The 22,646-nt window shown below is 37.6% G+C and overlaps 1 protein-coding gene and 1 pseudogene across 1 annotated transcript; one reads left to right on the top strand and one right to left on the bottom strand.

Annotated features, from left to right (window-relative positions):
• Positions 1-7,244: 7,244 nt before the first annotated feature.
• Positions 7,245-8,681, bottom strand: LOC118713513 (hemoglobin subunit epsilon). Its single transcript, XM_036428144.2, has 3 exons — positions 8,495-8,681; positions 8,163-8,385; positions 7,245-7,500 (listed from the first exon to the last, which is right to left on the bottom strand). The coding sequence occupies exons 1-3, from the start codon at positions 8,584-8,586 to the stop codon at positions 7,372-7,374; spliced, it is 444 nt and encodes a 147-aa protein (XP_036284037.1). The 5' UTR covers positions 8,587-8,681; the 3' UTR covers positions 7,245-7,371.
• A 1,659-nt stretch (positions 8,682-10,340) lies between these two features.
• Positions 10,341-11,023, top strand: LOC118713220 (annotated as a pseudogene).
• Positions 11,024-22,646: the final 11,623 nt, after the last annotated feature.

Below are 22,646 nucleotides of genomic sequence, written 5' to 3'. Positions count from 1 at the left end.
AAGGGTGCATTGTCACCACCAGGGGTGGGGACGGGGGCAGGTGGACATTTGTGTCACTGATAGTGTTAGTGGCTCTATCAGAGGAATTCTGCTGTTCTTTCCCCTGCTTCTACTATGCATCTCATATCTCAAGCTCCCCACCACCACTCTCCCTGGTGACCTCTAGGGTGACCATGAAGCATGACTAAAATCAGGAAGGGTAAGAATTAGAAATCTGTTGGACATTGTGTCAGGTGTTTACAAGACATCATTCTATTGTCCACCTAGGGAATAAGCCACAGTTCAACTAGGTTACCAATTTTTCTAAAGATTAGATAAGGTTCATACTTTTATAGTTCTTGTAAACAGAACAGCCCTAATTCAGCATCAGTTTAGAAACAGGACAGGTCAGAACTGGATAATTTAGAGAAGAGTTGAACATTTCTCTATTGTTGTTTAGTTCTATGAATAATATATATACAATTGTCTGAGCAAATTTATTTCACTCTGATTCTATGGACAAGTGTATCTGGCCTATAGCATATATCTACTCATATGTGTCAGAACATGCACAATCAAGTGTTGGGAGATATGGGACTCCTGTGTTCAATGAATAGAGCATTAGAGGACCCTATGGTAGCTGCTATGGATTAAGAGATTTGCCCCTATCATATGCTGGAAACACATAAAAATCTACATGTGTTTTTACAGAGTTATTTTAAAATATAAAAAGTTCAACCCAATATATTAGAGCTGAGGTTTTGTTTTTACAAGAGAAATCCTTTCTGTCCACTTGATATAGTAACAAACTTTTATCTCTTCAGCTTGGAAAAGACTTCAATGTAAAATGTGGAAAAGAATTACTAATGGCTAAAAGGTAGTTTACCATCACAACCTTGATTATTTGTGATCTCTCAGTGCCAAGATCTATTGTTGTATTTTGGAACAGAGATATAAAGAAAAGAGTTTGAATCAATCCCAAAAGGATTTGCTTCAAGAGAAGAGGCCAATGAAATAAAAGAAAGAAATGAAAACTTTGACCACTGCAAGAAATCTTCCTTTTACTTAGTTGTGGGCTTGGGCCAAAGGCCTGGCTCAGGGTATTTGCTCTCTATTGGTGCTAATGCTCACCTCTAACAGTGTGTGTGCATTGAAATCCCTCAAACTCAGGGGATCCCTGCAACTTTGAATGCTGGTGAATAGCTTCCTCCTGTCTTTCCAGAAAACCACACGGTGATTCTGGCAGTTACCTCTAACTCCTGCTTTTCTTTCACCCTCTTTAGACATTCACTTTCACTGACTTTTTGATTCTTTTTTGCTGTTCCACATTTCCGATATATCCCCATCTCCCCACTCCATCTGCCATCTAAATGTTTATCACATCAATGCTATAGCATCACAAACACCTAATGTTTTCCAATCAATCATCATTTATTTAAAAGATCAAATATTTATTGAGGCTTAATCACGCCAGGTGTTGTTTTCAACACTGGAAATCTTGGTAGAAACAGAACAGTTGGTCAAGTCTCAGGATGCTCACATTCTAGTGGGCAGAGAAGACTGACACTAATAATTACACAAGTAAATGAATGAAGAATTTCAGATGGTGTTTTATGACAGGCAAAAAAGGTATCTGATGGCATAATAGCAAGTGACTACAGAAAAATAATATAAGGAAAGATGTCCTAAACTTATATCCGAAGTGAGTCCTTAATGACAAGATGAAGCCAGGTGTAAATAGTTTTAAGAAACAAGTTCCTGGCGTCAGGAAGAGCAAGTGAAAATCTCCAAGGCTGGAGAGGAAAAGCAAAAAAAAAAAAAAAAAAGAAAGAAAGAGGGGAGAAATAAAAACAGAAAAGAAAAACACCTGGAATTTCATTTAGAGAAAGGCATTACAAGGTTGAAGTAAAATGCATTAAGGGAAGAGTTGGAGGAAGCAAAGATGGAGAGATGGGCACAGGTTAGAGTGGGCATGAGAAATTAGTAGAGATTGGTAAACCTAATATTAGTATGGTCTCTAATCTACTCAGCACAGCCAGATTCATCTTTCTAACTTTCCTGTACACCACTTTGCACTGTTGCCTATAACAGGTATTAAAATCTAGTCATACAAATACCCTTGAGGTCTGTCCTTTCCAACTATTCTGTGCAATTTCTTTCCTTTTCCTTTAGCTCTCGCAGTGCTTATCTGTTGCTCTGAGCTGGATTCTGAGCTCCTTCTGTTTCATTTCCTTACATAAATCCCCATCTCTATGAACAGTTTATAAGGACCTCTCTTCCTCATCATGCTATAGTCAGTCTACACACGTGGGTACTGTCTCTCTCCTGGTGGCAATGCAATCAGTTTATTGAGGCAGCTCTCACCACTTACATCATGAAGTTTTTAATAAAGCCCAGGAGCAGTTCTTTGAGTTGACTTTGAAAAAAGTCATCTCTTCCTCTGACCTCCAACCCCTCCCATTCTAATCTATCCTCATAAGGGCTTGTAACAAACCAGTGGCTTCTAGAAAATGTGTTTCCATAAGCAAGGGGGAATTAGAAATATATCCTGGACCTTACCATCTTAACAACTCAGTTAATTTTTGTCTGCCAGATCCCCACATTGTAATCTGCCTCTATCCAGATCCCTTGCCTACCCTGAAGTCTTTACAGGGGCCAGTATAATTGTTTGGTTCTGAAGAGTTCTTGTCCCATCATACCCATTTCTCCTATCAGAACTCTCCTATATCTTTAACTTGAAGAATTCCCAAGTGTGTGTTCCTTCTAACTCTATGACCCAAATGTATATTTATTTTATGGCCCCGTTTTTTATTTTTATTTTCTTGTTAAAATAACACACACATACACGTACACATTCACAGTTCAACATATAATCCCTGGGGTTCTCACATGTAATAGCTCATGATTAAAATAGAACTGAAGACAATTACAGGAGAATTCTTAGCAGAACAGCCATTATTATTATTATTATTATTATTATTATTATCATCATCATCATCATCATCACTACTATTACTATTACTTTTAGCATTTGAAAAATATTGTTGTTTCTCACTGAATCCACTTTTCAACTGGACTTAGATTAAGAACTAACATCAGGAAGCTCCTCTTTCTCTCTCCTGTGTGCATGCCAAACAGCTCTACAGAGACAAAGATTCTTTTTTTCTTTGACTAGCAGCCCACAGAGTCATATCAGAGACATCACTGCACTTTAAATGAGTTTATCTCTGATTCACTGCAGTTTTTGAAAGGACACACTTACAACGTGACAGGGTCAGAATTTCTACTAAGTTTTCTCCCCCTGTGAGTGATGTATAATCTCAGATGTTATCTGACCAGGGTTCTGAAGCTTTGGAAATCTGACTTATTTGCTCTTGAAACAAAGAACTGCAGATCAAATAAAATGCAAAGTATGAAGTTGCATGATGGAGTCTTTAGAGTTTTTTCATATAAAGAATTACATAATCTGCAATAAGTAACACTTATATTTCATTCCCAATTTTGATGCCTTTTATTCATTTCTCTGGCCTGCCTGCTCTAGCTAGGATTACCAGTACTATTGATATGTTGAATAGGAGTGGTGAAAGCAGATATCTCTGTCTTGTTCCTGATCTCAGAGAAAGAACTTTCAGTTTTTCACCATTAAGTCTGACATTAGTTAAAAGTTTGTCATATATGGTCTTTATTATGTTGAATTACTTTTCTTTTATACCCATTTTGTTAAATTTAAAAATCATAAATGGATATTGTATCTTAGCAAATGCTTCTTTTGCATCTTTTAAGATTATCTGATTTTTAGCATTTATTTTATGTGGCATATTTCATGGCTCCAACAAAAACTATTAGAAACGGTAAAGAAAGACTTCCAATGGGGAGGAACTGGTTCATTTGATATTTTCCTCCAGAATCTGTTTCTCTTGTATTTAGAGCTCCAGGAAGCTGCTTTGCTTGTGTGTTTGTTTGTTTTTCTCTGAAATAAATTCTTTACAAAATAACTCTTAAAAATCTATCCCATGTGTATTTACTGAATGCTCTAAAATTTTAAGAGCTCAACCCAATACATTAGAGCTGGATTTCTGTTATTAGAGAAGTAATCCTGTAGTCTGCTTGGCATAGTTGTGAGGCTGTTATCTGTTCTTAGGAGACTGAGGAAGACTTCATGTGAAAGACAGATAAGAATTTAAGGCAAGACCCAGAGGCTTTTCTTGAAGATCAGAGGTCAGGGAAGTGGAGGAAAAAAAGAGACAATCTTGAGCACAGTCCCTTGCTAAAGCATGGTGCCTGAAGCTTTGGAAATCTGGCTTGATTATTTGCTCCTGTGACCAAACCTAATAATCATATGAAAGAGCAGATTAAATAGTTACCTGTAATTTTTTATTGCAGGGCACCTCTGTCTTCAAATTAGTTTATCATCTAATTTATCTGGTAGTGTGAATCTTACTCCTTCTCAGACTAATGAATTTTTAAGAATCCTCATGTCTGCAAACAATCTTCCCATTTTTCTAGAAACCCAATGAATAAAAAATCATCTGGTGTAACTCTCGTATCTTATACTTTTGAGGCAATATCTTCCAAAATGTTTTCTTGTCTATTTTCTCCATGTCATTGCTTCTGAAATTGCATAAATCCTCACCACATAAGTTATTTCTTTACCAGGAGACATTCATGTTTTTTAAAACATTCATTCTCATGTGTTCTCAAGCATTCATTCAATAACTATTTGTTGAATAAGTGCACATTATAATTGTTCCAAATACTGGGGACTTAAGATAAATGAGGAAGAGAAAATAACTTTTTCTTTAGGATTAATAATTTATAGATTGAAGATACAGGAAATGGATAAATAAGCCATCAATAAAATAATTTCAAACATTATTTGTTTTGAAGAAAATTGATATTGGGTTCAATGAGAGAGGGGCATAATTACATCAGGAATAGTCTCTCTAAGGGGGTAGTATTTGAAGTGGGGCCAAAATATTAAAAAAAAAAAAAAAAAAAGGAATCTGCCATGGAAAAATATTGGGATAGAAAGTCTGAAAGTTGGAATAGTAAATCCAAACCTCTGAGGAAGCCAAGCAAACCTGTAATACGCAAGAGATATAAATAATAGGCAAATGTGGTTGACATGTGCATAGTAAAGGTGAGAATGGCCTGAAGTATTGTCACAGAGAAAGCATAAACCAAACAATGTAGAACTTGTCTTCAATGGTAAGGAGTGAAAAGCCATTATGGAATTTTAATCCTGGTAATGACATATTCTGAAAACCCTTTGTATTCTTTGCTAGTTTAATATTCCAAGAATATTCTGTTCACCACAACATTATTTTGCTCAGGTATATTTTATTGCCTACCAACAATGAGTAGTCATCCTTTCATCTATTAAAGAGCTGAGTCATCCAGCCCTGCCTGTATGCAGCTGTGTGTGTCCATATGTGTTAATTATAAAGCTGTTTTCAATTATGTTAAACTGAAAAAAAAAATCTAGATATAAATCCAGGCCCCTAAGGGATAAAGAATGTATCTTCAACTCACAACTCTATCATCAACATCCTTGATCCCTATTATTCAGATTAAAATAATAGATGAGGGGTAAGAAAGATAAGAGGTTGATTGATTGAAAATGTATGAAGTTCTCATTAGTTGACTGTTAGGGTAAAAAGGTCTAGTGCCATGAATAGCCTCTGTTTACTATGTTTAGGGGCATAATGAGAAGCCACAAGGCTTAGAAAGACCAGTGCTGTTGACAGCATATAACTATAATAATCCCTGGTCTCTCATCCTTATTGTGAAGACATAAGGTGAAATTAGAAGGTAATTCATAGGATTAGTTCTGATCACTGTGTTGAGGCAATGAAATGCCCACAAGAGTGAAGTTTGCCATGAAATGACAAACTTATAGAGTGTGAAGTTTCTCAAGCCTTTATATGAGAATTTGACTCAAGGACTGAAGGTAAAGTCTTCTTGAGCAAACTAGCAATAACTCCTCCAAAAGTGATTCTGTTAATGCCCCTCCTACCTGAGGATCCACAGGTGAGTGCATGGCCTCTTCTTGTTAGATTTAGGGGCTGGGAGCTTTCAGTCATTTACCATTACCTCTTTCCTTCCCATCTACCCCAGTCAATCGTATACCATGTCTCCTCACTCTATCTTTGCTCATTCTTTACTTTTTTCAGACTTCACTGCTCTTCTTGGGTTTAACCCATTATGTCAAGTGCCCTGAATTATAATCCATGTCTAGTTCCTGCAATTTTGAATTTATATTTGTGTGCATTAAGTATCTCCCTTCCCAATATTATTATTTGAGTCATTTAAAATTCTAAGAATATTTATTGTTTACTCTTTTATTTACTTTTTTTTTAGGGCCTCCCATTACTTAGTCTTTCCTAATACTCTACCTCTCCTCTATCTCCATATAGAAATTTTCATGCAAGTCACCAAGCCCTAGCTTGCAGGTTTAGTCTCTGAGTCTTTGTTATTATCGTATCTCCTACATGAAGTTTTGGCCATTATTTCCCTTAAAATTGACACAAATCCTAATTCTAACTTTATTTTTGTGTATGTTACATTCAACCAGAAGATAATGCACAATGATTTCATGTGTTTTAGTGTTGGCTCCCCAGTGAGAAAGTGAAACCCTTCAAGAAAGTGCAAGGATATTGTTTATTAATAGAGACTTTTTTTTTTGAAAGCTCCCAGCCATTCCTCAACCCATCCTTTATTTCCAATCCTATCTCATCAGACACATGACTAGATAGGTGATTCAAAATTCACATTAGAGTGAATTGAAATAGTAACCCAAGCCTAGACCTGGATCCCTACAATATTTCTTTCTTTTTCTTTTGAATTTTTATTAAATGTATTGGAGTGACATTAGTTTATAAGATTATATATGTTCCAAGTACACAATTCTTTAATACATCATTTGCATATTGAATTGTGTGCCCACCACCCAAAGTCTGAACTCTGACATGTACCACAATCTACTTTGTTTTTTTCTTAGGCACTGCTGACCACCTCCTTCTTTCCCCTCTATGTAAGATTTTGTCACACTGTACTCACTGCAAGTGCGTGCTCATGTAATTAACCATCTCCCTTCCCCAGAAAACTTTTACCCAATCTTGCCATCCTCCGAGACACTCTAGAATCCACCCACAATGCACACTTCTCAAAAGAGTTGTTTCTTCTTATGTCTCTCCCCACCACTTAGCCAATGAACCTTTGCTCCTCTAACACAAGAGTGAAAGATGGAAAAGATACAATATAAGTTCTGATTATGGAATAGAATGCTCTTTATTAAACAGAAGTTGTGCTGTTAAGACAAAACCTCAGTTCCCATTTGCAGAAGGAAGGTAATGGGGACACAAATGGCCACTGGTGAACTGGAAAGAGGACTCAGTGGTACTTGTGGGCCATGGCATTGGCAACACCAGCCACCAGCTTCTGCCAAGCAGCCTGCACATCAGGGGTGAATTCCTTGCCAAAATGAGAAGCCAGAACAATCACCATCACATTGCCCAGGAGCTGTTAGGAAAAAGACAAAATGACAAAGAAGCATGTTGAGCAGAAGTTTTCAACACAAGTTGTAGAAAAAGAGAATGGCTTAAAATCAAAACTGCCTGCCAACACTGGACATTAAACTCCTTATGGGTTGTGCTTATGCATGGGCTCTCAGAGTGAGTTTAGTTAAAGTCTCCAACCATTGCCAAAACAGGCCTCCATTTGGTCACAATGCCATCAAGTAACTGGACTTATTTAGACAACTTGTATTTTTGAAAAATTCTGTCTAAAAATCTTTCTCCAAAATCTCTTCCTAAACTTCATCATCAGGGACCACACAAAATCCTGCATTTCTGCTTTCCTGAGGTAGAACTTTACCTACCAAAAGCCAAATTCCTTTCCTCCTTAAACAAGTTTGCTATTCTCTGATATTATTCCCTAAGATAAACACAGTTCTGACAAGAGTTTCTGAAAAGATTTAAGCAAACTCAGGCTATTCATCACTTTTTTATGTCATTAGCTCTGAATCAAGGTGGCCTTGGTGATGCCCACTGGAGGCCTGCCCTCCTACCCCCAGGACACATAATTTATGAGATCTTTGTTAGTTTTCCCAAAGAATCAATTTCCATTATAGTCCCAAAAAAGGAAAATAAGAAAAAAAGCACATGAACATTTTCTGGACTCACCCTGAAATTCTCAGGATCCACATGCAGTTTGTCGCAATGCAGCTCACTCAGCTTAGCAAAGGCACTCTTGAGGTTGTCCATGTTCTTAACGGCATCTCCAAAGGAAGTCAACACCTTCTTGCCATGAGCTTTGACCTTGGGGTTGCCCATTATGGCAGAAGAAGAGGACAGGTTGCCAAAGTTGTCAAAGAACCTCTGGGTCCAGGGGTAGACGACCAGGAGCCTATAGGATGGAACCATAGCATATGGGAAATCAAAGACTCAACAATCTTAAACAATTTTCAAGGCTCATATTCACCATCCTCACCCATGCATTGAATCCCAGTTCCTACCTGCCCAGCACTTCGCCTCCAGTCTCTTCCACATTTACTTTGCTCCACACATTAGTGACTGCGGTCTTCTCCTCAGCAGTAAAATGCACCATGATGCCGGTCTGAGAGCTTATGGAGATCACAGAGGTGTCAAAAGCACGTGTGTCTGCTGCTGGAAGGGGTAGCCTTTTATTCTTTGCCGCTCACCCCCTGGCCCCTAGTTTCCCCCAGTACTTGGAACTCATTGGTTACAGCTGAGCTGTACCTTGGGGGTGGAGTCAGGCCAGAAAGGGGTCAGCAATGAAGAGTGCACTCCGGTTTGTAACAGGGTTCCTGGGACAATCTCCTTTTGTTGGATCCCTTTTCATTCTCAGCGCAATTTATTTATTCATTCCCCCTTTTGTCATCCCATGTCATTTTCCAGGATGGCGTTTATCTCCCTCTGTCTCCTTCTCCAAGTAAGACCCATAGAGAGGCAATAAACCCAAGATAGGGAGAGAGTTCTAGCCAAATATTTGTGTTAAGGATAGTGACTAGGACAAAAACAGGGTCTCAAAAAACAAACAAACAACAATAACAAAAAACCAGCCGTGACTGGGTAGCTCAGTTCATTGGAGCACTGACCCAGACATCAAAAGGCTGTGGGTTTGATTCTAAGTCAGGGAACATGCTATGGAACTATAGCAGATGGGAAATCAAATATTCAAAAATCTTAAACAACTTTCCTTATCAAATGTCAAGGTTCATATTCACCATCCTCACTCATGCATTGAATCCCAGTCCCTACCCGCCCAGCACTTCACCTTCTTCCACGTTTACTTTGCTCCACGCATTAGTGAGAGTCTCCTTCTCCTCACAAAAGAAGAAGTCTCAGGAACCAAACCCACATCAAAATGCTGTGGGTTTGATTCCAGGTCATTTTTTGAGTTTGTTCCCCCATTGGGCACTTGCAGGAAGCAACCAATCAGTATTTCTCACTCTCTGACTCAAAAACCAATAAAAACATATTCTCAGGTAAGGATTAAAAAAATATAATGGACATAGAATCTCAGCCAGTTCTATCTCCCTTAAGAAGTAATTTAAAACTCTGCATCTTAGTTTACCAAGTGAGAAAAAACACATATATGGTTACTTCAGGAAGCTGAAGAGAGTAGTAAGGGATCCACAATAGGACTATGACTTTAATCCCAAAGTACAATACCTGAGTGTGATTTCACAGAGAAGAATGACAGAATATAAACTTCTATTCCATGCTTCCCAGGAACCCTCTCTCTGTCTATTTCTCTGTGACTGAAGAAGAAGCTGGCAGTTGGAGGCAAACAGGCTTGTAAGGGAGGACAGTTAGGGGCAACCAGGCTGGCAGGGGAGTAGTTAGGCATTGATCAGGCTGGTAGGGGTGTGGTTAGAGGTGATCAAGCTGGCAGGCAGAAGCAGTTAGGGGCAATCAGGCAGGCAGCCAGGCAAGCAGTTTGGAGCCAGCAGTCCTGGATTGAGAGGTTCCCAGATTGAAGATGGTGCAGGCTGGGCTGAGGGACTATCCCTACTGACTGCGTGACTTTGGGAATTATATTCTTTATAAACAGGATGTTCACTTACACCATTACTTATTATGATGTAAAATTGGAAACAACTTTTTGGTTCAACAATAAAATATTAGTTAAATTATGATAAACATGAATTTGAATAAGCTTCAGCTAGGTAAAATTATGTGGATGATTATTAAATTACTTGAAAATTATATGGATGATTATTAAATTAGCCTTAAAAAAAAAAGAAAGAAAAATAAAAGAAAAAGAAACTCTGGGTAGGTCAGGCTCACACTCACTCTCTTTCTGCCCCCATCTTGGTACCTGGTTTTCCACACAAAATGCTCAGTGAAGCCACAGAGATTGTCCCTGCTACAGAGGAGGTGCCATAGCCCCAGGCTGGGACATGGTCTGGAACAGAATCAGACATTGATGCATCAGTACCAGAGCTCAGGGAACAAGATTCCATAACAAGCACAACAGCAGTGGCTGAAATCAATGAAGGACCATTCAGTAAAACAAAACAGAGCCAGAGTTAAGAGAAGGCACAGAAGGCTATGTCCAAACTGGGATGTGGACAGGTTCCCCAGGACCCTAGGGTCTCTATGCAGACATCTGAGAATATTATCTCTGTCATCACAAAACCAGAGGTCTGCAAGAGCCCAGCTTCAGATGATAGGTAGTTTGGGGGAAGCCAAGATCGAGGATTGAGTTCAGCAAGCATAAGTAGCAGCTGCTGAGACATTCAAAGTTCAAGGTGAAGCTGTCTCAAGCATTTAAGAAAACACACAGATTCAAACTGTACAAGGAGGAGAGTGAGGAGTAAGAGGTTGATGAAACAGGTGTAGAAGTTAAGGACATAGAATTGGTCATGTCACAGGCAAATGTGTGGAGAGCAAAGACAGTCCCAGTCCTGAAGAAAAACAGTAATGGTTCTGTAAGTGTTATGGAATTGACAATGCAATCATCTAAAAATGAGAAACTTCTGTTGGTATTTCAAAAGAGTAACTGTAGCTTGGCTTGAAATTTGTGCTGTTTCTATCATTAGTAGAGTTATAGCTTCTTATGGATGAAAAAACAAACTCTGAAATTTGTTAAAGATTAATTCCTACTCTCAGGGTATCCAGTATTAGCATTTATATGCTGTGCAGTATTTTAATAAATGTAAGATACCTGTTTTTAGCAGGAACAAATCAAGTATTTTTTAAAATCTTGCTAGACATGTGTACTAATCCTAGGAGTCAAATATTGTATTATCTTAGGAGCTCTTGATGTGGAGAATTTTATGAAGTACATTGTTGTTAGGTAAAACAGGTCTTTAATCCTATTGCAAAATACTTGATGTATTTAGTATTATGATGTAAAATTAGAAACAACCCCCCCCCCCCAATTTTATATCATAATACAAAATACATCAAGTAGCCGAAACCAGTTTGGCTCAGTGATAGAGTGTCGGTCTGCGGACTGAAAGGTCCCAGGTTCGATTCCGGTCAAGGGCATGTACATTGGTTGCGGGCACATCCCCGGTAGGGGGTGTGCAAGAGGCAGCTGGTTGATGTTTCTCTCTCATTGACAATTCTAGTTCTCTATCTCTCTCCCTTCCTCTCTGTAAGAAAATCAATAAAATATATTTTAAAAAATACATAAAATATTTTGCAGTAGGGTTAAAGACCTGTTTTAAAAGTAAGAAAAATACTTCAAATGTTATTCTTCACCACAAAAGAGTTCTTTTATTTTTAATTTATAAAATTGAAAAATTATAGACAGGGTTAATAAATCACTGAAAGTACAAAATAGCTGCTTAGATTTTTTGAAATTATTTATTGTTTAAATTTTTATGTAAGTCTCCTTTCCCCCCCCATTGATCTCTTCTTGGCTGCCAACCCTGATCTCTTCTTGGCTGCCAATCTCCTCCCCCAACCCTGACCAACACATGCCCTCCCTCACCCCCTACTGTCTATGTCCATTGATTATGCTCATATGCATGTATAAAAGTCCTTTGGTTGATCTCTTATCCCTCACCCCTCATCTTCCCTCATAGGTTGTACAGTCTGTTTGATGATTCTCTGACTCTGGTTCTATTTTTGTTCATCAGTTTATATTGTTCATTATATTCCATAAATGAGAGGAAGATATTTATCTTTCTCTGACTGGCTTATTTCACTTAGCATAATGCTCTCCAGTTCCAGCCATGTTGTTGCATAAGATAAGTATTCCTTCTTTTTTAAGCAACGTACTATTCCATTGTGTTGATGTATCAAGTTTTTTTTTAATCCACTCACCTGCTGATGGGCATTTAGGCTGTTTCCAAATCTTAGCAATTGTAAATTGTGCTCCTGTGAACATAAGGATGCATATATCCTTTCTAACTAGTGTTTCTGTTTTCTTGGGATACATTCCTAGAAGTGGGATTACTGGGTCAAATGGAAGTTCCATTTTTAAGTTTTTGAGGAAATGCCATACTGTTTTTCCATAGTGGCTGCACCAGTCTGCATTCCCACCAGCAGTGCATGAGGGTTCCTTTTTCTCTACATCCTCTCCAGCACTTGTCTTTTGTTGATGATAACTATTCTGACAGGTGTGAGATGATACCTCATTGTTGATTTTATTTGCCTCTCTCAGATGATCAGTGACTTTGAGCATGTTTTCATATGCTTCTTGGACTTTTGAATGCCCTCTTCCAAAAACTGTCTATTTTGGTTTTCGGCCTCCCTTTATTATTATTATTATTATTATTATTATTGGATTGTTTATCTTCCTTTTGTTAAATTGTATGAGCTCCCTATAAATTTTAGAGATTAAACCCTTATAGGAGATAACATTGGCAAATATGTTCTCTTATGCAGTGGGCTTTTTTGTCTTTTTTTTTATGGTTTCTTTTTACTATTCAGAAACTTTTTATTTTGATGTAGTTACATTTGTTTATTTTCTCCTTAGTTTCCATTGCCCAATATCAGTAAAGATATTGCTACAACAAATGACTGCTATTTTGCTGCCTGCAACTTCTCCAAATATTTTTATGGTTTCCTGTCTTACATTTAAGTCCTTTAACCATTTTGAGTTTGTTTTTGTGTATGGTGGAAATTGATAGTCTAGTTTTATTTTTTATTTTTGCATGTATCTGTTCAATTTTCCCAGCATCTTTTATTGAAGAGACTGTCTTGACTCCATTATATGCTCTTGCCTCATTTGTTAAATATTAATTGAGCATAATGGCTTGGTTTGATTTCTGGGTTCTGTTCCATTGAACTATGTGTCTGTTCTTGTGCCAGAACCTGGCAGTTTTGAGAAGAGTGGCTTTGTAGTATAGCTTGATATCTGGTATTGTGATGCCTTGATTAGAAAGAATAGTGGTTCCTCTGCTTCCATTATGCATCTGAATTTATGTTCTTACAATAGAAATAGGTAGGATCAAAGGTCCTATTAGGTGTTGCATTAGCCCAAAATAAATCGGAAAAAAAATCTTGTAGTTGCCATGCAGGAACCAAGGAACATTTTCTAGTATGATTGCACAGAATGAGAAAATAGACCACAACCTGTGGTTAGGCAACACTACTGCTTTATAATCACAGTCCCATCACTGAGATGCACACCTAAAATTAATAAAATAATTTATGTCAACTGTGATTGAAAAATAAAAATGAAATAAATAAACAAATAAACACTGTGTCTGCATCTTCTCTCACAAAGGTTGTAGGTGATTTGAACTAGAACTGTGTCTCATACTTAGTGACATCTTTTGGTTGGTGCCTTACAACATGGAAATTAATAGTTTAACTGATCTCTGTGTACACTGTGACATGCTGTAGCCAGTCATTTATATATGTTAATAAAAATAGAAGGAATCTTCACTGTGAGGTGAGGGAAAAAAGGCCAGAACAAACCAGTTATTAAACACTTTCTATATGTTGGACCCTGAGTGTAAATCTTAAACCTAGCAACTTAGAAAGTTATACATTTCTCATTTTCCCTGAAATGTAGCTTTACTCTTTTGGTTTCCTTGATGCTTTTTGACTGTAAGTAAAATTATCTTCACTTATTTTCATGATTAAAATTCTGGGAAATAGTGATATTTCTGTTTAATTTAAATAGTATTGCTAATGCATTCTATGAACTAAGAACAATATAGAAAAAAATGTCTCTGGAAGAGTCAGCATTTGAACCAGTGCTTTCTAATTTCTCTATTGGTAAGTTTATTGCTCAAGTATAGGTTATTGGTCCATGTCTTATGGCTCTTATCCAAGACCCAAGTTTAGTGGAAATTTATAAACTTTGTTCAAATGTAGTACCTATGAATTATACATAAATTCACTATTTAAATTTCTATTTAGGGTTGATTCCAGAGGACTCTTGTAGGAATAGGGCTTAGAATTCTGTATCCAGAAATGAAATAAAAAGTTTAATTCTATGCTAAGATCCCATCTCACTGCTGGAGATTTAGAAATCTTCGACTTGGTTACTTTTAAATTCTCAAAGATGTTAACTTTTTGTTTTTTTTAACCCCGGCATGTTATTTTAGTACTTTACTTGGGCTTTCAGTATTGAAGCTATAGCATAACATGGTTCCTGGCGGGGGCAGGGAGGGGGGGGGGAAGAATTCTGCAATCTCCCTGGGAAAGGGTAAACTTAAGATTTGGTAAGTAAGCCAGGTATAGATGGAAGCAGCAATGACTGTGGTTAGATCCCATCTATTGACAAGATAATTCACTAAGAGGAATTATGAGAATCCAGAATCCTTGGTTTATATGACGTGGTGGAGCAGTTCATGATTGCTCCACCCATAAACCCCCTTTCAGCCCTTGCTAATTCTAGCTCTAAAAGGGTTCTTCCTAAAATCAAATTCCCACAATTTCTGAATTTTTAAGTTTGAGGCATGTGGGAAGGAAAGGAACACCTCTTAGCTTTCTGGACTAACAGGCTACGGTAGCTCTTCTCTGTACAAGAACCTCATTCAGATTCCAGTGTCACTGGTTTTTCCCTATACCTGTTTTTTGTTTATTTGTTTTTCTTTTTTTCTTTCTTTGTTTTGTTTCTTCTTTAGTTTATTTACTCATTTACTCACTTGTTTTCTGAAGTTTCAGAGGCACTTTATTATTATTATTTTTTTAACAGAGGCAGGCAGATCTAGTGTTTTTCTCCCTCTGGGGACTTGGGCTGGTGATAGGTGGGTGAGGTCAGAAACTGTGGGAACAGATAAGGGCTCAGGAATACCCAGAGATGTGGCAAGGGAGGAGATTAGCTAAAGACAGTGACAGTGAAAGTTTCTTTCCTACTTTCAAAGACTCAATCCATGGTCCCTATCAAGTAGATAATGGGAGTACTTGAGGGTCCTGCATTATTAACTATCAGAAATGCCTAGTAAATATGCGGTGTAATATATCAGTGTGTGTTTATAAGTATGTGATTATTGTCAAAACATGAAGGCTACAGTGACTAGTTAACATGCAAGGTTCAGGAAGCCAGTAGAATAAACTTCATTCTTTAAATTTAGTTGAAATTAAAATAAATTAAGGGACAAATGAGAGAAATTCAGTTTCCTGAAAGAGACAGAATATCTGCCAGGCCAGAAATTCTTAATTATAATCTTATGGAATGTTCTGATATATAAAGAGAAGAGTTGTACTCTTTAGAGAGTTGGCCAACAAAAAGTATTGAATAAAGGGAAAAATCAAGGAGAGTATAGAAAAAAAAAAGTTGCTCTATTGGCTTATAGTCTACATGTTTTGAACCTCACATAGCATTTACATCCAGGCCAAGGCTATCCTTGAAGATGAATGAATAGGCCATCTCAAGATAATTACTTAGCATATTTGCATCCAGCTACCTGCCTCACAGTTTATTTCCTCTACTTTTACCTGATTGATGTAAGGAAATAACTTATTGCTCACATAGACATGAATAGTCCAATTATAAATCTTAATGTAAATTAATAAGTACTCTGGTTTCCATTTTGGTCCTAAGTGCCTTTCTTTTGGCCAAAATAAACCTTCAAGAGCAAATTCACCTACAAAACAAATGGGACACATCCTGTAACTCAATAATTTGATCAACAGCCTTGCTAAGTTGCCGAAACCAGTTTGGCTCAGTGATAGAGCATCAACTTGAATTCTGAAGAGTCCCAGGTTCGATTCCAATCAAGGGCATATACCTTGGTTATGGGCACATCCCCTGTGGGAGGCAGCTGATCAATGTTTCTCTTTCATCGATGTTTCTAGCTATCTCTCTCCCTTCCTCTCTGTAAAAAATCAATAAAAATAAAAAATCCTTGCTAATTGATATCTAACTAGCTCTAGTTGGCCTTACCCCTTCCAACATTACTCCACAGATTTCTTTCTATGTATATAGCAGTTGAATGTATATGTATATATATATGTGTGTATGTGTCTTTTTATTTACAGTTGTATTTGTGTCTGTGTTTAGCTATGCATTCATTTATTCAACACTGCAAAAATACTATGAATATAAAAGTGTGTGGGGTGGGGAATGCCCCTGTTTTCATGGAGTTGATAGTGGGAGGAATCTGACAAAAAGTAAACAAGCAAGTATTTATATGGTATATGCCAAATGATGTTAAGTCCTATGAAGGAAGATATTGTATTGAGGGCAGAGTGTGAAGAGACAACTGTGAAAGGGTATTGCTGCTTTGAATAGTGTGGCAGGGATTTCCTCACGATCATGGAACACTTGAGAAGCTACTGGTAGATGACAAACCAATTCACATAGACCTGAGGTTAAGTGTAAAAGGCATGGGGAATTTCAAATATAAATATCCTAAAATGAGAGTGAAACCTAGATGTGTGTTTTTTTTCTCCTTTTCCATCTCCTCAAGAGGATGCTTAGAATTTTCAAGGGAGGACAATAAGCTCAATGTAGAAGCAGATTAAGTGATGGAGAAAGTGGAAGATGTGATCCTAGAAGTGCTAATCTATAAAATGTGGAACAATAATAATACTTACATCTTAGAGTTGTAAGAAAACATTCAATATACATATATGCCTCTCTCTCTCTTTATATGTACTTAGACTCATAGATGTATGCATATATAATGTACGTATAATTATATCTGAATATATACATACATATGTATATATGTTATATAGACACTAGAGGCCTGATGCACGAAATTTGTGCAAGGGGCTTAGCCCTCGCAGCCCTGGCTTCATCCAGAAGGTCATCTGGATGGTCTTCTGGACCATCATTCTGCTGTTCAGTCCAATTAGTATATTAGCTCTTTATTTAATGTGTTAATATATATGTGCCAACATTAAGACGTTTAATGCAGTAAATGAATCTAAGAACATCCGTTTCAAAATTCCTTGTGGTTCAGTTGAACTAATTTATCTGCCCCCCCCCTTTTCTTTTTTAATTAAAAAATGTGTTTAACTTATTGGGTTGACATTTGTTAATAAAATTATATATGTTTCAGGTGTACAATTCTATAATACATCATCAGTCTATAGTATTGTATGTTCACCAAACAAATTCAAGTCTCCTTCCATCACCATTCATCCCCCATTTGCCCTCTACCACCTTTCCCCAACTCCTTTTTATTTACTTTTCTTAAATGTATAATTCCTTAAGTCATTTCACATTTCTGAAACATCTTTTGCCAACATTAACTTCTAGCAAAGCCTACTTCAACGTAGTTGTTCTGGAGGCCTTCTCTGATCCCTCAACCTCCTGGTCTTCTCCCCCTTGGCACTGTTTCATGGTTTTTAGCCCTTTATAGTCCTAGACAGTTACTGACACATGGGAACAATGTTGGCTCCAATCAGGGAATGTTTCTTTTTGATAGGATTTTCAGTTGTCTACATTTTTCCAATAAAATAGGTAGCGCCAAGACAGTCCTGAGACTTTTTAAAATTGAGGGCTTCTAAGTGACCTTCCCATCAGAGCTGACCCAGCATGTGAGCCTGTGCCCTCCCAGAGCACGGGGCCTTTGTCACCTGGATGTCTGGAAGTATACTGAAATGGCAAATAATGATGTCCTTTTTTGTCTGTTTCAGGCCTTTCTCTTTTATACTCATATCTCTGTCCAAATCTACAAAATTCTGTACAAAGTGGCTGTTCAGTATGTGCACTGTTAGGAAGGTGAGATCTGGGAAACACCTTTAGCAACCCAGTCCTGCCACATCTTTATATAGAAGAAGAAAGTAGGTTCTGCTCTGGTATATGAGAAAGGGTCAGGGAGCTCACTGGCAAAGGTCTTATGTTTCAAGTTATTTTGATAGTGTTAGATTATTAATTAAAAATCCATACACATGTACTGACAAGAGATATTTGTCTGCTTCCATGCATATGATGCAGCCTGCAAGGTGAATATCTGATGAACATTGACTGATAATTCTATGCCATCTATTGGGACAAGCAGAAATAACTTTTTAAATCAGAAGAGAATATAGTCTAAGACATTACATTCTGCATCAGGGATCCCTTTCTCTTTACGATGCTGGTTGGGGTGGAGTTGGTCTTACAGTCAACTTCTTCTTTTCTTGCCATCTGTCCTCTAAGCCTCCTGCTGGGGACCCAGATAGCAGTCATCTCTGAAGGCTGAAAACATCTGGCCACACACTCTAAGCGTCAGCATGACTCAGCATGATTCAGCAGGCTGTCCTGGGGCCAGATCCTTGCCTGGAGGGATAGGCAGATCATGAAGATAGAAACACGGCACTAACTCAGACTGGGGCCCTGGAAGAAATGTCTGTGGGGACTACAGGAAGGCAGAAATGGAGGATTAGACAAAAATGGAATATGGAGCTCATTTAATCAGAGTTGAGGAGGCTGGAGGGGATAGAGAGCTGGGCTTGTAGAAAGTACGGTCACCTAGTAAATGTTCCCAGAGTACCTTCTATAGCCAGACACTAATTTTAGTGCTTCAATCATAAGACATATAACATCTCTTGCCTTTCAGGAGTCCTTGTCAAAACAATAGTTAATTATAACCCAGTATTGTAGTATTTTTCATACTTAATAAAGACTTACATAGGGGCTCAAAGATGTGATTCTTTAGGTTCTTTCTAGGGAGTAAAAAATGGGCCAAAATATTTTAATTGGCTTAAACAGATGAAGATAAATTTTTCATGATGGAACAATTCTTCAGGCAAGGTATAAAGAACTAGCTAAAATACAGTAAAACAGGGTGACTTGGTATAAGAGAGGTCCCATTGTTTCATGGTCAGAGAAGAAAACATCACTACTCATCACAATCCTTCCTTCCTCCTCTCTTCAACATCAGAGGTTTCATAAGTAAGCCCTTGAGGGTCAAGAAAATCACATAAAGGAATAAGGTGTCAGGTAGAGTCTGCAATGAATACAAGCCCAAACCTAATAAAAGAGAGCAGTCAATGCTTTAACCAAATGATGCCATAGGACCCCAACACTACCTAGTTCTTAATGTAACCTTGGACAAGTTGCTTTATGTTTCTGAAATAGATTTGTTATGAGGAATAATTTCACTTATTGTATAAAGAAATAGGTACACAGTATATGCTAAGTGTTATCTGTTGTCATAATATTATAACTATATACTTATAATGAAAGGGCCACATCTTACTTTCAAAATATGATTGGGAATATAAATATTTTGAGACATTTTCTTTGTGGGAGGAAAACAAAATTTATTGGGGGAAACAAAGCTTGGGGGGAAATACACAGACCAGAGGACCCCAAATGGGTTACCCTATTTTCCTACATTTGAAAATAAATGTTACATATACTTAAGGTGTACAACATGATGTTTTGAGATACATATAAATTGTGAAATGTATTACTACCCTCAATAATTAACATATATTTTTCTGACAGTTATCATTTTGTATATGTGATGACAGTACCTGAGATCTACTCTCTTAGCAAAAAATAAATAAATAAATAAATAAATAAATAAATAAATAAATAAAATTCAATATTGTATCACTATAGTCATCATGCTTTGCATTAGATGTCCAGATTTATTCAACCTACATAACTGCAACTTTGTACCCTTTGACTAACACCTCCCTATTTCCCTCCCCCCCACAATAACCATTCTTCTACCCTCTGCTTCTATGTATTAAACTTTGTATTCCACATATAAGTAAGCTCATGTAACTTTTTTCTTCTCTCATTCTTTTGTTTTAAATGTTGGCAGCAGTTTCCATTTATTTTGAAACACCCTTCAGGCCTCCCAGAAACAATTCTATGAGAGTTACTTAGACAATGGGCCATCAAGTTGTGTCTTTTGGTCTACCTTCTCTCTCTCTCTCACCCTCACATTTGCCTTTTCTCTTTACTCACTGTCCTCCTCATAGTGCCTTTCTACTAGTCTTCCTTTGACCAGTGAATGTCTCCTGAGGCAATCTAAAATCTAAACCAGACCTTACATGTAGAAGGAAAGAAAAAATCAATGGCTGATTTTTGAGAGTGAGGAAGTAGGACAGCTCAGCCCAACACAGATGATATAGCATCTTCTATGAAATTGAAGATGAAAAAGTCAATGTGATGCCCAAGCTGGTTTGGAGAAGTTAGCAGACAGAGAAGTCTTACAGTGATAATATTTGGAAAAACTGTTATTGTAGGTTCTGAATAGGGAGGTGTAAGGAATCTTCAGACGTTCTTTATATTTTTGTATTTCTAACTTATCACACAGCACTGCTCCTAGCATGGTGTCTTGACCCTAGTTAGAATATCACACAGACTAAAATAGGCAGATATGCCTATGTTTTGGGTGCAGTGAGTTTCTTATTTACAGCAGCATTAACAGAGACTCAGTAGGTTAGCCCTAAGTAGTAACTGACGACTGTAATACATGAATGTTCTCTTCCTTAATCAAATTGGCAGCTTGGCTGAGAGGTCAAGAGGTCAATTGGGCAGGTATGGGCCTCTAATGTTATGCAAGACCTATCTATAACCTGCAATTCAACAATCTCTGTAATCCAAGATAGAGCCTTTTTCTATTCTGAACTTGTTTCCAGTTTTTTATTTGTTTGTTTGCTTTTTACTTCTTTACTTCTCAACTTTCCTAATGAGATGCAGCCATATTGTGGAAGTATATGTCAAATGTGGTTTGAACTCTTATCTCCAATTCCGAGGAAAGTGGGTGAAAGTGAGTGGTAGAGGGTAAGGGTAGCTACTTCTGTTTCTTGGGTCTAGAAGATGTCTGTATTGGTGTTTTGTTTTGGAAAAAGCACAGTCTCTGCAGCAGCATAGCTGAGCACCCATTGCAGCCTCACTAGCTCAGTGAGCTTAAATAGGTTATTCCACCTCTTTGACCAGGCGCGTAGTAGGAGAACCCAGAACACTTGGGTTCAAATCACTTCATGGGTATACGGCTTTAATAAATTTTCTTGTATTTTCTGTGCCTTGGTAAGAAACATTAATCTACTTCTGAATATTAGTATGAAGATAAACTAAGTTCATATGATGCACTTTATGTATGCCCTAGTGTATACTGAATAATAAACAAAATATTACTTAACACTAGCATGAATTACAAAACGTTCAATATATATAACTCACAGATTATTTAAATACCCTATGATGGCACCAGACATTTTAAAAGATTTCAATACTAATTCCCATCTCCTTTTCATTTTTCTCTGGCTTAAATCCCTTTATTTATTTATTTATTTATTTATTTATTTATTTGTTTTTAATATATTTTATTGATTGTTTACAGAGAGGAAGGGGAAGGATGGAGAGTTAGAAACATTGATCGGCTGCCTCTTGCACACCCCCCACTGGTATGTGCCTGCAACCAAGGTATGTGGCCTTGACCAGAATCGAACCTGGGACCCTTGAGTCTGCAGGCCAACGTTCTATCCACTGAGCCAAACTGGTTAGGGCAAATCTCTCTATTTCTTAAAGTCTAATCTTTGATCACAAGTTTCTTTAGCATTCTGTTTCTTGTTTAACTCCTGGTTAGATTCTTAGTGGACCTTTTATGCTTCAAAATCTTGGGTTGTATATACTACTCCCAATAAAGTGATATTTAAAAAAAAAAAACCCTCCAAAATTGTAGTCAGCTGCTTTCGTCTGTGCCCAGTGGCTTCAGAGGCTTCAGCCCTTAAAGTTAAGCTCTGAATGTGGACCCCAGAACTTGGGAAGATGGTCTTACTGGGAGAAAGAGAGGCTTCTGTTGCACAACATCTCAGGGCATTGTCAAGTTAAATATTGGACTTGGAGCCTGCCTCTACATTTAAATAGTGATTCGTGTTAATTTTCTAGAAACTATCTGTTGCTTTGACACCTCTGGTCACCAGGAAGCCTACAGTTTTGGCCTGAATTGTTGTCATTGGTTCAGAAACTCTGTAGCTCTGGATGCTCATAGTAACCTCATTAGATAGATACAACTACTATTCTTATTTCATAGATAATGAGGCTGAGCTCAGAGGAATTAATGCATTGTCCCTTGTTGGTGGTGAGTCTCATGTGATAGTAAAATGCTGCTGTGCTGTGTTTCCTTACCCTTTCCCATGCTCACCCCTTAATTCACAATCTATCTCCCCCGAGACTCATGAGCTCCACCCAGAGCCACTAACCTGACCTGAATATCTATCTGAGCCCACAGACCTATAGCTCTTCTGGGCCCTGATAGCTGGCAGTAGCCCTGCCCCTGCCCTCTCTGCAACTTCTGATAGACACATCTTACACAGCAGCTCCCAAAGTTC

The sequence above is a fragment of the Pipistrellus kuhlii genome, unplaced genomic scaffold (genome assembly GCF_014108245.1).
Source record: "Pipistrellus kuhlii isolate mPipKuh1 unplaced genomic scaffold, mPipKuh1.p scaffold_m20_p_9, whole genome shotgun sequence".
NCBI lineage: Eukaryota > Metazoa > Chordata > Mammalia > Chiroptera > Vespertilionidae > Pipistrellus > Pipistrellus kuhlii.
The sequence above is the reverse complement of the archived record's forward strand: the minus strand, read 5'-3'. Positions and strand labels throughout refer to the sequence as shown.

Bases quoted from the DNA above. Each gene is read 5' to 3' on its own strand.
- LOC118713513 (XM_036428144.2), bottom strand. From the start codon at position 8,586: ATGGTGCATTTTACTGCTGAGGAGAAGACCGCAGTCACTAATGTGTGG. The intron at 8,386-8,494 runs GTAGGAACTGGG...TCCATCCTATAG, and splicing joins GGAGGCGAAGTGCTGGGCAG to GCTCCTGGTCGTCTACCCCT. The intron at 7,501-8,162 runs GTGAGTCCAGAA...TTTTCCTAACAG, and splicing joins TGGATCCTGAGAATTTCAGG to CTCCTGGGCAATGTGATGGT.